Here is an 11,733-nt window from a genome sequence, read left to right on the forward strand (position 1 = left end):
TGGTGGCTGTCCTGGGCACAGGAGTGCTGTCCCCGGCAGGCAGGCGGGCCCTGGTGTCCAGGCTGAAGCACACCGTTGTCTGGACAGGGGCCAGGCCAGGCGTGACACCACCCCTGGGATGAACCGGGCGCCCGAGCGGGCCCCGCCGAGTGCCAGCCCCTGGGCAGCTGCAGTGCCCTCCTCGCTGGCCAGCCCCACCTCAGAGCCACCGTCTCCAGAGCGGTGGGTGAGGGTCCCTATGTGGGCCTCGGGGGACTGGACGGCGGACTGCCCCTGCAGCCGCCCTGGGGCTGGGCCTCCAAGTGTCCCAGGTCCTGTCCCAAGCAGCCACCGAGAAGGTTCCTCTGCCGACTGAGGTTCCCACTTCCCTCGGCCCCACCCCTCGGGCGCCCGGCTGGGCAAATCAGAAGGCGGCCCCCAGGGGCCGTCCCCGGCAGGAGGGCCCCCGGCCTCTGGAACTCCGCAGAACCCGTCAGGAAGCGCACAGGCTGCCCTCCCTGGCTCCCCTCCAGCGTGGCCGGGCAGCGGACAGGCAGCTCCCAAAGGACCTGAGGTAGGCAGGCCCGGTGCCCTGTCCAGGAGGTGGCCGGGCCGCCCTTGGCCGCCGTCGGGGGCAGGAGCAGAGGCCCGTAACAGACTGCAGGTCCCCACGCGGCGTGGCCGCCCTGCCTTGCCAGGGCCTGGCCGCTGACTGCCGGTCCTGCAGGGTCTGCCGCAGGAGGCTGGGTGGGACTGTGGCTCTGGGGCCGCAACGGCAGGAAGTGGGCCCGGCGAGTGACTCCAAGGACCCCCCCACTGCTGGGCAGGATGGGTGACAGTGAGCAGCAGGAAGTTGAGAAATTCCCCGAGAGGTCCCGCCTGTCGCCACCGACCACGTCCTGAGGGGCAGTGGCCAGTGCCCCCCCGGGCCCGAGGACCACCCGAGGGGCCGGTCAGGGGAGGGGTGCGGCTACCATGGCCAGTCCTGGAGTGGGCGGCTTCTGCCATCTGAGGCCTCCCCTGCGCAGGTCGGTGACGGGCAGGGCTGGCGGCCTTCCCAGCAGCGTGGCCGGCGCTGGGGGCAGGCCAGGGGTGCTGCCGCCCCGGAGGAGTGTCGGAAGGCACCACGGTGGCGTCCACGGGCAGTGGTGACCCGGCCAGCCCCACCCCCACCCCCGCAGTGTGCGCCACTCCTGTGGGGGGAACCTCAGCCCCCTGCTGAACGCCCTGGCACGGGGCAGCTGCGCAGAGCTGTTGCGTCACCCGCGGTGGCTCACAGGAGGCCACCGTGAGTGGGTGTCCCACGGGGGAAACGGGAAGTCCAGCCCCTCCCGGCTCCTTGCTCGGCAAAGGTGGGGGGCCTGGAGCCCCCGCGCAGCTGCATGGGAGCTGCCCGGAGAGCCGCAGGTGCTGTGCTCCACAGGTGGGAGGGGGCCGGGGCTGGGCCGTGGAGCAGGGGCGGTGCCAGGGGTCTGACGGGGAGTGGGGGGTGCCCTGCCGAGCCCCGGGGGAGCTGCTCTGGACACAGGCGCGCGCTCCCCGGGCAGCAGAGGCGGGCACCGCAGCGGCCGCCGGGGCCATGTCGGACTACGAGAACGAGGACGAGTGCTGGAGCGCCCTGGAGGGCTTCCGCGTGCAGCTCACCTCCGCCATCGACCCCGCGCGCATCACCCCCTACCTGCGGCAGTGCAAGGTGCTGAACCCCGATGACGAGGAGCAGGTGCTCAGCGACCCCAGCCTGGTCATCCGCAAGCGCAAAGTGGGTCAGTCAGCCGCCCGGCGGGCAGGCACCCCGGGCAGAGCCAGGGCTGGGGCGGGGACGGTGGCTTCTGTCCTGCCGGCCGGGGGTGGCCTCTGCCCGGGCTGCAGCGCCGCCCCCAGCCCGGCCCTCCCACCACAGGTGTGCTCCTGGACATCCTGCAGCGCACCGGCCACAAGGGCTACGTGGCTTTCCTGGAGAGCCTGGAGCTGTACTACCCACAGCTGTACAGGAAGGTCACGGGCAGGGAGCCGGCCCGCGTCTTCTCCACCATCATCGGTGAGGGGCGCCGGCGGGGTGGGCCTCACTCTGCCGGAGAGGGGCCTCCAGTTGGAAAGGCTGGGGAGGTGGTGTCGTGGTTTGGGGGTAGGTGTGCCTTTTCTTTTCTTAAAAGATTAGTAAAGATTTATTTGAAAGGCAGAGTGACAGAGGAGGGAGAGCTTCTATCCGCTGGGTCACTCCCCAGATGGCCCCACAGGCGCCAGAGCTTCTCCCGGTCTCCCACGTGGGTGCGGTTGAGCCATCTTCCGCTGCCTTCCCAGGCACAGCCGGGCGTTGATCGCCGCCCATGTGGGATGCCGGCCCCCAGGCGCTTGCCACAGAGGGGACAGCTCCACGCCAGCCCCTGCTCCCAGGGCACGGCAGGGGTGGACTGTGCTGGCCTGGGCAGCCATGGGCCCCCGTGTGCTTACGTTCCATTGTCAGGGGCTGGCGCCGGGGCGCAGCAGGTAAAGCCACGGTGTGTAGTGCTGGCATCCCATATGGGCTTCCATTCAAGTCCTGGCTGCTCCGCCTCCCAGCCAGCTCCCTGCTAATGCACCTGGGAGAGCAGTAGGAGCTGGGCCGAGTGCCTGGGCCCCTGCTCCCGCGTGGGAGACCTGGAGAAGCTCCTGGCTCCTGGCTTCAGCCTGGCCCAGCCCTGGCTGTTGTGGCCATCTGGGGAGTGAACCAGAGGATGGAAGATTCTCTCTCTAACTCTGCCTCTTAAATAAATAAAAAATAAAATCTTTAAAAAAAAAAAAAAAGATGCATTATACAACCAGGCAGAGGGGCTGAGCTAGGTTCCCAGTGCCTATCCCCTGGGGGCCTGGCTGGCTCGCCTGGTAGGGAGGCCCCGGGACCCTCCCCTGGTGCCCCCTGCCGGGCCTGGGGGGCCGGGGGCCGGACGGGACGGAGCCTGTGAGGCCGGGCCTCCCGCAGACGCGTCCGGGGAGTCGGGGCTGACGCAGCTGCTGATGGGCGAGCTCATGAAGCTGCAGAAGAAGGCGCAGGAGCTGGCGGCGCTGCTCAGCGCCCAGGAGGCCTGCATCCGGGAGCTGCGGCTCAGGGACAGCCTGCTGAGCACCCACCAGGAGCGCCTGCAGCGGCTGCGGCAGGAGTGCGAGGCCGGCGCCCGCGAGCTCAAGCGTTGCAAGGACGAGAACTACGAGCTGGCCATGCGCCTGGCGCGCCTGAGCGAGGAGAAGGGGGCGGCGCTCACGCGGGCCCGCGACCTGCAGCTCGAGGTGGGCAGGCCTGGGGGCAGGGGCCAGGAGCCAGGCCTGGGACCCCACTGCCCGGCCTGGGGTGGGCCTGGGACCCCACTGCCCGGCCTGGGGTGGGCCTGGAACCCCACTGCCCGGCCTGGGGTGGGCCTGGGACCCCACTGCGCGGCCTGGGGTGGGCCTGGGGGGCAGGGGTCAGGAGCCGGGCCTGGGACCCCACTGCCCGGCCTGGGGTGGGCCTGGGACCCCATTGTCCAGCCTGGGGTGGGCCTGGGACCCCACTGCCCCGCCTGGGGTGGGCCTGGGGGGCAGGGGCCAGGAGCCGGGCCTCGGACCCCACTGCCCCGCCTGGGGTGGGCCTGGAGGCAGGGGCCAGGAGCCGGGCCTGGGACCCCACTTCCCGGCCTGGGGTGGGCCTGGAGGCAGGGGCCAGGAGCCGGGCCTGGGACCCCACTGCCTGGCCTGGGGTGGGCCTGGGGGGCAGGGGCCAGGAGCCGGGCCTGGGACCCCACTGCCCGGCCTGGGGTGGGCCTGGAGGCAGGGGCCAGGAGCCGGGCCTGGGACCCCACTGCCTGGCCTGGGGTGGGCCTGGGACCCCATTGTCCAGCCTGGGGTGGGCCTGGGACCCCACTGCCCGGCCTGGGGTGGGCCTGGGGGGCAGGGGCCAGGAGCCGGGCCTGGGACCCCACTGCCCGGCCTGGGGTGGGCCTGGAGGCAGGGGCCAGGAGCCGGGCCTGGGACCCCACTGCCTGGCCTGGGGTGGGCCTGGGACCCCACTGTCCAGCCTGGGGTGGGCCTGGGACCAAATTGCCCGGCCTGGGGTGGGCCTTGGGGGCAGGGGCCAGGAGCCGGGCCTGGGACCCCACTGCCTGGCCTGGGGGTGGGGGCTGCAGGCCTGGGACCCCACTGCCTGGCGTGGGGGTGGGGGCTGCAGGCCTGGGACCCCACTGCCTGGCCTGGGGTGGGCCTGGGGGGCAGGGGTCAGGAGCCGGGCCTGGAACCCCACTGCCTGGCCTGGGGGTGGGGGCTGCAGGCCTGGGACCCCACTGCCTGGCGTGGGGGTGGGGGCTGCAGGCCTAGGACCCCGCTGCCCGGCCTGGGGTGGGCCTGGTGGGCAGGGGTCGAGGGCCACAGGCTGGGTGCCCCACTGCCCGGCTTGGGGTGGGCCTTGGGGGCAGGGGCCAGGAGCCGGGCCTGGGACCCCACTGCCTGGCCTGGGGGGTGGGGGCTGCAGGCCTGGGACCCCACTGCCTGGCCTGGGTGGACTTGGGGGGACAGGGGCTATGAACCAGGCATGGGACCCCGTTGCCCAGTCTGGGGGGTGGGGAATGCAGGCCTAGGACCCCGCTGCCCGGCCTGGGGTGGGCCTGGTGGGCAGGGGTCGAGGGCCACAGGCTGGTTGCCCCACTGCCTGGCTTGGGGGACGGCGGGGGCCGCAAGCCATGCTGGGGACCCTTCTGCCCGGCCCGGGGGTGGGGAACGCAGGCCTGGGGCCCGGCTGCTGGCCCGGGGGCGGGCTGACCGGCAGCCGCGTGCAGGTGGACGGGCTCCGGCACAGCCTCCTGCGGGCGGAGGAGGACTGCACGGTGGAGCGCAAGCACACGCTGCGGCTGCGGCGCGCCATGGAGCAGCGGCCGAGCCAGGAGCTGCTGTGGGAGCTGCAGCAGCAGAAGGCCCAGCTGGAGGCGCGCGTGCAGGACCTGGAGGCCGCGGCGCAGGTGGGGGCGCCGGGCGCCGGGCGGGCGGGGGCGGGTGGGCGCCGGGCGCCGGGCGGGCGGGGGCGGGCGGGGGCGGAGCCGCGCGGGACGGCCGCTCTGTGTCCAGCAGGGGACGCGGGAGCGGAGCAGCCCCTACGTCCAGGTGCTGGAGGAGGAGTGGCGGCAGGTGCTGCGTGACCACCAGGAGCAGGCCGGCACCGTCTTCTCCCTGCGCAAGGAGCTGCGCCAGGCCGAGGCCCTCCGCGCCCGGGTAGGAGGCGGGGCCCTGGGGGCCGGGCGCCCTCCCCGCGGGGCGCTGAGCGGCCGTCCCCACAGTGCGCGGAGGAGAAGGAGGTGTTGGACCTGCAGTGCCAGGCCCTGCGCAAGGACGCCCGGCTCTACAAGGAGCGCATGGAGGCCGTGCTGCAGCAGATGGAGGAGGTGGCCCTGGAGCGGGACCAGGTGTGTGGGGGCCCAGTGCCCTCCCCGCTCTCGGGGTCTCCCTCGGTGCGCCCCTCGGCCACGATGCACCCTCAGGGAGCTGCTCTAACACAGAAACCAGCACCTGGGGGGGGGGCCCTGGGGGCGGAGGAGGACTTGCACACACACACACACACACACAAAGAAGAAGAGCGGCCGGGACTCGGAGGCAGGCAGCGGCAGGGCTGGTAGGCGGGACCTCTGGCTGCCTCTGGGTGGCCCAATAGGGACAAAAATGGATCAAGTCCCGGCCGCGGGGGCGCTGATGGGCCCAGACTCTGCCCTGCCCCTGCCCGTGGCCCTGTTCCCTCTGTGTGTCGGTGTCCCACGGCTGGCCGGCCCCCAGTGGGGACAGGCGGGCGTCTCACACAGCACAGACCATCATGCTCCTTGTTTTTGAGATTTTATCTCTTTGAGAGGTAGAGAGAGAGAGAGAGGTAGAGAGGTCTTCCATCTGCTGGTTCACTGCCCAGATGGCCGCAATGGCCAGAGCTGCATTGATCCGAAGCCAGGAGCCTCCTCCAGGTCTCCCACGCGGGTGCAGGGCCCAAGGCCTTGGTCCATCCTCCACTGCTTTCCCAGGCCACATCACAGAGCTGGATCGCAAGTGGAGCAGCCGGGACAAGAACCGGCGCCCATGTGGGATGCCGCCCTGCAGGCTTTAACCGCTGCGCCACAGTGCCAGTTCTTAAGCTTTGCTTATTTGCGGGCAGTGGCAGCTCTTCCATCTGGTTCGCCCCCACTGCCTGCAACACCCGGGGCTGGGCCAGGCTGAGGCCAGCCCCAGGGGCTCCGTCCGGGTCTCCCCCACAGCGGGCAGGGCCCAGTACCCCCAGGTGCGTTAGCGGGAAGCTGGATCAGGAGCAGAGGCGGGGCCTGGTCCCAGGCGCTCCGACCCGGGCAGCGGCCTCACGCAGGGCGCCGCAGTTCCCCAGACGCAGACCCAAGTCCACGGGCAACAGCGCGGGCCCGGCCCACGTGGCCGGCTCGTCGCAGAGCCGTGTCGGAGGCTCAGGGCCCACGCGTGTGTCCCGCAGGCCATCGCCACGCGGGGGCAGCTGCACTCCCAGCACGCGTGCAGCCTGCAGGAGAAGGACGCCCTGCGCAAGCAGCTGCGGGAGCTGCGGGAGAGAGCGGACGAGCTGCAGGTGCAGCTGCTGCAGTGCCAGAGCCGCCTGCTGGCCGCCGAGGGCAGGCTCCAGGGGCAGCAGCCGGACACGCTCGCCCTGGTGGGCCCCGGGACACGGGGGGGGGGGGAGGTGGGCCCCAGGACACGGGGGGGGGTGGGCCTCAGGGACCCCAGGACACGGGGCAGGGAGGGGAGGGGAGGTGTGGTGGGCCCCCAGGACACGGGGCGGGGGGAGGTGCTGGCCGCTGAGGGCAGGCTCCAGGGGCAGGAGCCGGACACGCTCGCCCTGGTGGGCCCCCAGGACACGGGGGGGGGGGGAGGGGAGGTGTGGTGGGCCCCCAGGACTCGGGAGGGGAGGTGATGGCTGCCGAGGGCAGGCTCCAGGGGCAGGAGCCGGACACGCTCGTCCTGGTGGGCCCGGGGACCCCAGGACACGGTGGGGGGGGAGGTGTGGTGGGACCCCAGGCGGGGGGGGAGGGCCCATTCTGGCTGGGGGCTGCAGGAGGCGCAGCCTCCCCTCGCCTGCTGACCGGCCCCTGTCCTGTGGCTGCAGAGCTGGGACCTGGAAGACGGCTCGCCCAGGGACTCGGGGGAGGTGAGCAGGGCCCCTCCCCACACCAACCAGGAAAGGGGGCCGGGCCGGGTCTGGGGAGGGGCAGCGGTGACCTCGCCCTCTCATCGGAAGCTGCAGCTCCCCGGGGACCCGGAGGACGCCCGGCCGTGCGACAAAGGTGAGGAGGGCGCCGTGCCCGGCCCACACCTGGTCCCTGCCCGCACGGGAGAGAGGCTGGGCACAGGGACTGTGACCTGGACAGCCGCTGCGCGGGGCCGGGCTGGGGCCCCCACCCTAACCCAGGGAGGACACGGCAGGCCTGTGGCCCCCAGCCTGCCCTCAGCCAGGAGGCGGTGACAGGAGCCCGTGGGCGGGGCCTGGGCGTTGATTGGGCAGAGCGGGATCCGTCAGCAGCCTGGAGGCGGGGCTGGGCGGCAGGAGGACTGGCCCGCGTGCGTGCGTGCGTGCGGTTCAGGTGGGCGGTGGGCCCAGTGCGCGGTAGGGGGGTCCCTGGGGGAGCCAGACCGACTTCCTCAGCGTCAAACGCGACCCAGCCTCTGGGCAGGAGCAAAAGCGGAAGCTGCAAATGGAGAAGTGTGGGTGGGCGGGCACTGGCCTCGAGGCCACGGAGCCCCGCGTGGCCGAGGCGGGCGGGACCCAGGTCCAGCTCAGCTCTGCCCAGCGGTGGCAGGTGCGAGCCGTCCGCGGCCCTGCAGGCGCGCACACGTGTGTGTGCCCAGGACACGGCCGAGGCCTGGCCACCGGCGCCGAGTGGGCTCTGGGCCGCCCCCAGGGGCCGTGGCGTCCACAGCTCTGCCGGACCCACGACACGGGACTCCGCTCGCAGGTGGCCTGGGGGTGACCGAGCCGCACAAGGAGATTTCACCGAGCCCCCACGTAAGGCCAGGGGCGGTCCCCCACCCCGGGAGCCCCCAGCCCAGAGCCCCCTGGACGGCTGGGGAGGGGCGCGGGAGCCTCGGCCGGCGCTGAGCCCGCCCCTTCCCCAGGACGCGGGCCTGGGCAGCGAGCCCCCGGAGAAGGAGCGGCGGCGGCTCAAGGAGAGCTTCGAGAACTACCGCAGGTGCGCGCAGGGCTGGGGCGGCGCTGAGCGCGCGCCTGCCCACCGCGGCCCGCCCACCTGCGGCCCTGCCCACCCGCGTCTCCGCAGGAAGCGCGCGCTCAGGAAGACGCAGGACAGCTGGCGGCACGGGGAGGTGGACCGGGACAACACGACGGGCAGCGACAACACGGACACCGAGGGCTCCTAGCGGCCCCGGGACACACCCCCGCGGGGACCCCCCTGGAGCCCGGGGCTCCCGCCGTGGGGGCGGGGGGTCAGCCGTTGTACCCTCCGCCCGAGCACAGCAGGCGGGCAATAAAAAGGCACCTAGAACGACCCGCGTCCGCGTCCTCGCGCGCGTGTCCCGCGCCGAGCCCGGCGTGCGGGGCCCGGGAGGCCGGCGCAGCGCCGCGAGCCGCCGCGAGGGGGCAGCAGAGCGCGGCACCGGAAGTCGGCGCCGCCACTTCCGCCCGCCCCAAGATGGCGGCGGCGTGACCGCGGCATGCTGAGGGCGGCGCTGGGGCGCGCTGCGGGGCTGCTGGGTCGCCCGCGGCCCCAGGGACCCGGCCCGAGGCGGCTGTGGGGCCGCGGGGCCCGCCCGGCGGTTGCGGGGAGTCGGCGGGCCGGGGGCTGGGCCTGGGGCTGGCGGCACTCGAGCTCGGAGCCGGGGCCCCAGGCGGCGGGGCGCGTGCAAGCGGCGCACTACCAGCTCGTCTACACCTGCAAGGTGGACTTCCGGGAGGGGCGGGGCCGCGCGCGCGGTGGGTGGGGCTGCCCTGGGGGCGGAGCCTCCCTGAAGGACACGGCTCGCAGTGGGTGGGGCTGCACTCGGGGGCGGCTCCTCGGGGGCGTGGCCGGCTCCCAGTGGGTGGGGCTGCCCTGGGGGCGGAGCCTCCTGGAAGGACTCGGCTCGCAGTGGGTGGGGCTGCCCTGGGGCGGAGCCTCTGAGGGGCGTGGCGGGGCCGCCCTGGGGGCGGAGCCTCCTGTGGAGGACGGGCCGGCTGGGGGGGCGGATCCTCAGGGGCGTGGCCGGGCTCCCGGTGGGTGGGCTGCCCTGGGGGCGGAGCCTCCTGCTGGGACGCGGCTCCAGTGGGTGGGCCTCTCGCCCTAGGTGTGCGGCACTCGCTCCTCCAAGCGTATCTCCAAGCTGGCCTACCACCAGGGCGTGGTCATCGTGACCTGCCCCGGCTGCCGGAACCACCACATCATCGCCGACAACCTGGGCTGGTTCTCGGACCTGGGCGGGCAGAGGTGAGACCGGTCTTCAGTGCTTGTTTTATCGGGGCGAGGGTGTGGCCGGCAGGTTAATCCGCGCCACGGCCCGCACGGCGCCCACTCCAGCCCAGGCCCTGCACCCGCGTGGGCCCTGGTGCCGCTCCTGGCCCCCGGCTTCCGGGTGGCGCAGACCTGGCTGGGTGGCATCCCGGGGGGATGGAGGGCCCTTCTTCCGTCTCTGAGTTGCAAACATCAGCCTCACCGGTATGGAGGCGTGTCAGCTCCCATCTGCTGGTCACTCCCCAGATGACCACCACGGCCGGGCCGGGCCGGGCAGAAGCCGCTCCTGCTGCCTCCCAGGGCGCACCTGAGTGGGAGGCCTGACCCAGGGCCCTCCCCCGCCCCCCGTGGGACGCAGGTGCCCCGCAGCCAGCTGTGTCCGCACACCTGCCTGTGCGCGCGCCCCCGTGTGGCAGCCCCAGGTCTCGCCTCCGCCGGCCGCCGCCTTGGCGTGGAGCCCTCTAGCCCTCTGGCACCAGGGACGGGCAGGTGTGTGCCCGGCGGGCGCACCTGGGTGCTGAGCTGTCTGTGCCCGGGACAGGGCGGCAGGAGCAGCAGGTGCAGAACCGCGGTGTGTGCCCGGCCCCTGGGCTGGTCACAGCTGGGGGTCTCCACTTCTGGGCTCTGGGGGGCCGGGGCCGGGGCAGCGAGGGCCAGGGGAGTAAGCCGCCCCGTTTTCAGGAACGTCGAGGAGATCCTGGCCGCCCGAGGGGAGCAGGTGCGCCGGGCAGCTGGCGAGGGGACCCTGGAGCTGACCCCCGCTTCCCCGGCCGCTCCAGAGCGCGGGGAGGACGAGGACGCCGCCCCGCCCGGCAGGACAGAGCTGAGCTGACCCCGCCCCCCTGCTGTGGGCTCTCTGGCTCCTCCCCTTTTCTGCCAATAAACGACATCAGCTCCTCGTGCTGGGCCAGTGGCTGCTTCTCCTGCGCCAGGACTCCCATGAGCCCCCGGTGCTGTGCAGGGCGCACGTGCAGCCACAGGGCCCCGGCCTCCCCGCCGCCCCTCCTGGGAGTCAGCGGGCGGAGCCCAGGTGGGCGGGGCTCCGGGTGGTCTCGGCCACAGGCCAAGCGAGCGAGCCGGGAGGCTGTGGAGGCTTCGGGGCTCAGGCAGCGGGCCATGGGTGCGGTGGGCGCGGTGCCCGGCCCGGCCGGGGGCTCTCGACGCGCTCCTGTGGGCGGCGGTGCCCAGCCCGGCCGCGGGGCTCTCGACGCACTCCTGTGGGCGGCGGTGCCCGGCCCGGCCGCGGGGCTCTCGGCGCGCCCGTTTATGCAGCGAGCAGCAGGAGCTCTGAGCTGTGACCCTCGGCACCCGCAGCTACAGTCGCGGGCTGGGGAGCGCGGAGCCCGGGCGCGTGGCACGGTCCCCGGGCGTCTGCGGCAAGTGCCGGCTCAGCTGCCGTCCCTCCCTCGGCACACAACCCTCCATTATCCCGAGGCCTGCGTGCCATCCGTGGAGGCCCACCCGTGGCTGAGCCGGCACCAACGCGAGGACCACCTTATCCCGTGCCTGGACACGGCTGTCCCTGGGGGGCCCGCGCCTCCCAGGCCTGGCCTGATCCCCGCAGAGCAGACCCCTGGTGCAGAGCCCGCCCCGGCCCTCCCCTGTGGGCCACTGTCCCGCCCTGACCCCCAGGGCGGCTGCGTGACAACCAGAGCCGGCCGGCCAGTCAGGGCCAAGTTGCCACCCTTGGAAGGGCCTCCCCCCCCCCCCCGGGATCTGTCCCTGCGGGGGGCAGCCTTGCCCTGGTTTCGGGCTCCCCTCCCCTGCCCGCCCAGGCCAGGCCCCTCCCCACCTGCCATGCCTCTGAGCCCGCACCCGCACTTCCCAGCAGCCTGGTCCTGGAGACGCCGGCGGGATACGGGCAGGGCCTTGTGCTCAGGGCTCCCGGCAGCCCCCCCCTTCTCCTTTGCGCCGACGCAGGTGGAGCGGTGGCTGCTGCGCCCTGGGTGCCGCCCGACCTGCTGGTGCACCCCAGTCCAGCTTCCCTCCCACAGGCACAGCCGCATCCTGGGACGGGGGGGGGGGGGGCAGCAGGTAGCCCTGAGGGAAAGGGAGGACCACGGTGGCCCCCAGCCACACAGCGTGCACCGCGGGGCCACCTGGTAGTGCACGGTACCCACAGCCCACAGCCTGGCCACGGCACAGCTGGGCCCAGCCTGGGGGTGGCCCCTGGCCTGAGAGCCCTGGGTTGTAGCCCCTGGGGCGGATGCACCTGCCGCTCACCCTGTCCCGGGGAGGGGGCAGGAGAGACGGCGGGGAGAGCTGGGCCCCGCTCCCCTGCAAGCCTGGTGTCCACGCAGCTCCAGCTCCGTCCCCA

General features: G+C 73.5%; 2 protein-coding genes across 13 annotated transcripts; both read left to right on the forward strand.

The window, feature by feature from the left end:
- Nucleotides 1-416: 416 nt before the first annotated feature.
- CARD9 (caspase recruitment domain family member 9) lies at nucleotides 417-8,475 on the forward strand. 12 transcript variants are annotated; one of them, XM_070059058.2, is made up of 13 exons: nucleotides 417-553; nucleotides 1,527-1,742; nucleotides 1,880-2,017; nucleotides 2,939-3,243; nucleotides 4,761-4,940; nucleotides 5,047-5,190; nucleotides 5,256-5,381; nucleotides 6,437-6,628; nucleotides 7,082-7,123; nucleotides 7,214-7,259; nucleotides 7,875-7,978; nucleotides 8,089-8,162; nucleotides 8,250-8,475. In XM_070059058.2, the coding sequence occupies exons 2-13, from the start codon at nucleotides 1,559-1,561 to the stop codon at nucleotides 8,347-8,349; spliced, it is 1,635 nt and encodes a 544-aa protein (XP_069915159.1). In that variant the 5' UTR covers nucleotides 417-553; nucleotides 1,527-1,558; the 3' UTR covers nucleotides 8,350-8,475. The 12 variants fall into 12 exon arrangements, with proteins under 12 accessions (XP_069915159.1, XP_069915166.1, XP_069915171.1 ...); XM_070059065.2 differs by having other exon boundaries at nucleotides 7,929-7,978; XM_070059070.2 differs by having other exon boundaries at nucleotides 7,220-7,259; nucleotides 7,929-7,978.
- A 115-nt stretch (nucleotides 8,476-8,590) lies between these two features.
- On the forward strand, nucleotides 8,591-10,315 carry DNLZ (DNL-type zinc finger). Its single transcript, XM_070059123.2, has 3 exons — nucleotides 8,591-8,868; nucleotides 9,253-9,392; nucleotides 10,098-10,315. Exons 1-3 carry the CDS (start codon nucleotides 8,644-8,646, stop codon nucleotides 10,246-10,248), a joined length of 516 nt encoding a protein of 171 aa, XP_069915224.1. The 5' UTR covers nucleotides 8,591-8,643; the 3' UTR covers nucleotides 10,249-10,315.
- The last annotated feature ends 1,418 nt before the right edge of the window (nucleotides 10,316-11,733 follow it).

The sequence above is a fragment of the Oryctolagus cuniculus genome, chromosome 1 (genome assembly GCF_051225735.1).
Source record: "Oryctolagus cuniculus isolate XC-2025 breed Fujian yellow rabbit chromosome 1, ASM5122573v1, whole genome shotgun sequence".
In the NCBI taxonomy this organism is placed as follows: domain Eukaryota; kingdom Metazoa; phylum Chordata; class Mammalia; order Lagomorpha; family Leporidae; genus Oryctolagus; species Oryctolagus cuniculus.

Bases quoted from the DNA above. Each gene is read 5' to 3' on its own strand.
- DNLZ (XM_070059123.2), top strand. From the start codon at position 8,644: ATGCTGAGGGCGGCGCTGGGGCGCGCTGCGGGGCTGCTGGGTCGCCCG. The intron at 8,869-9,252 runs GTGGACTTCCGG...CTCTCGCCCTAG, and splicing joins AGCTCGTCTACACCTGCAAG to GTGTGCGGCACTCGCTCCTC. The intron at 9,393-10,097 runs GTGAGACCGGTC...CCCCGTTTTCAG, and splicing joins TCGGACCTGGGCGGGCAGAG to GAACGTCGAGGAGATCCTGG.
- CARD9 (XM_070059030.2), top strand. From the start codon at position 1,559: ATGTCGGACTACGAGAACGAGGACGAGTGCTGGAGCGCCCTGGAGGGC. The intron at 5,191-5,255 runs GTAGGAGGCGGG...CCGTCCCCACAG, and splicing joins CCGAGGCCCTCCGCGCCCGG to TGCGCGGAGGAGAAGGAGGT. The intron at 7,260-7,874 runs GTGAGGAGGGCG...GGCCGCCCCCAG, and splicing joins CGCCCGGCCGTGCGACAAAG to GGGCCGTGGCGTCCACAGCT.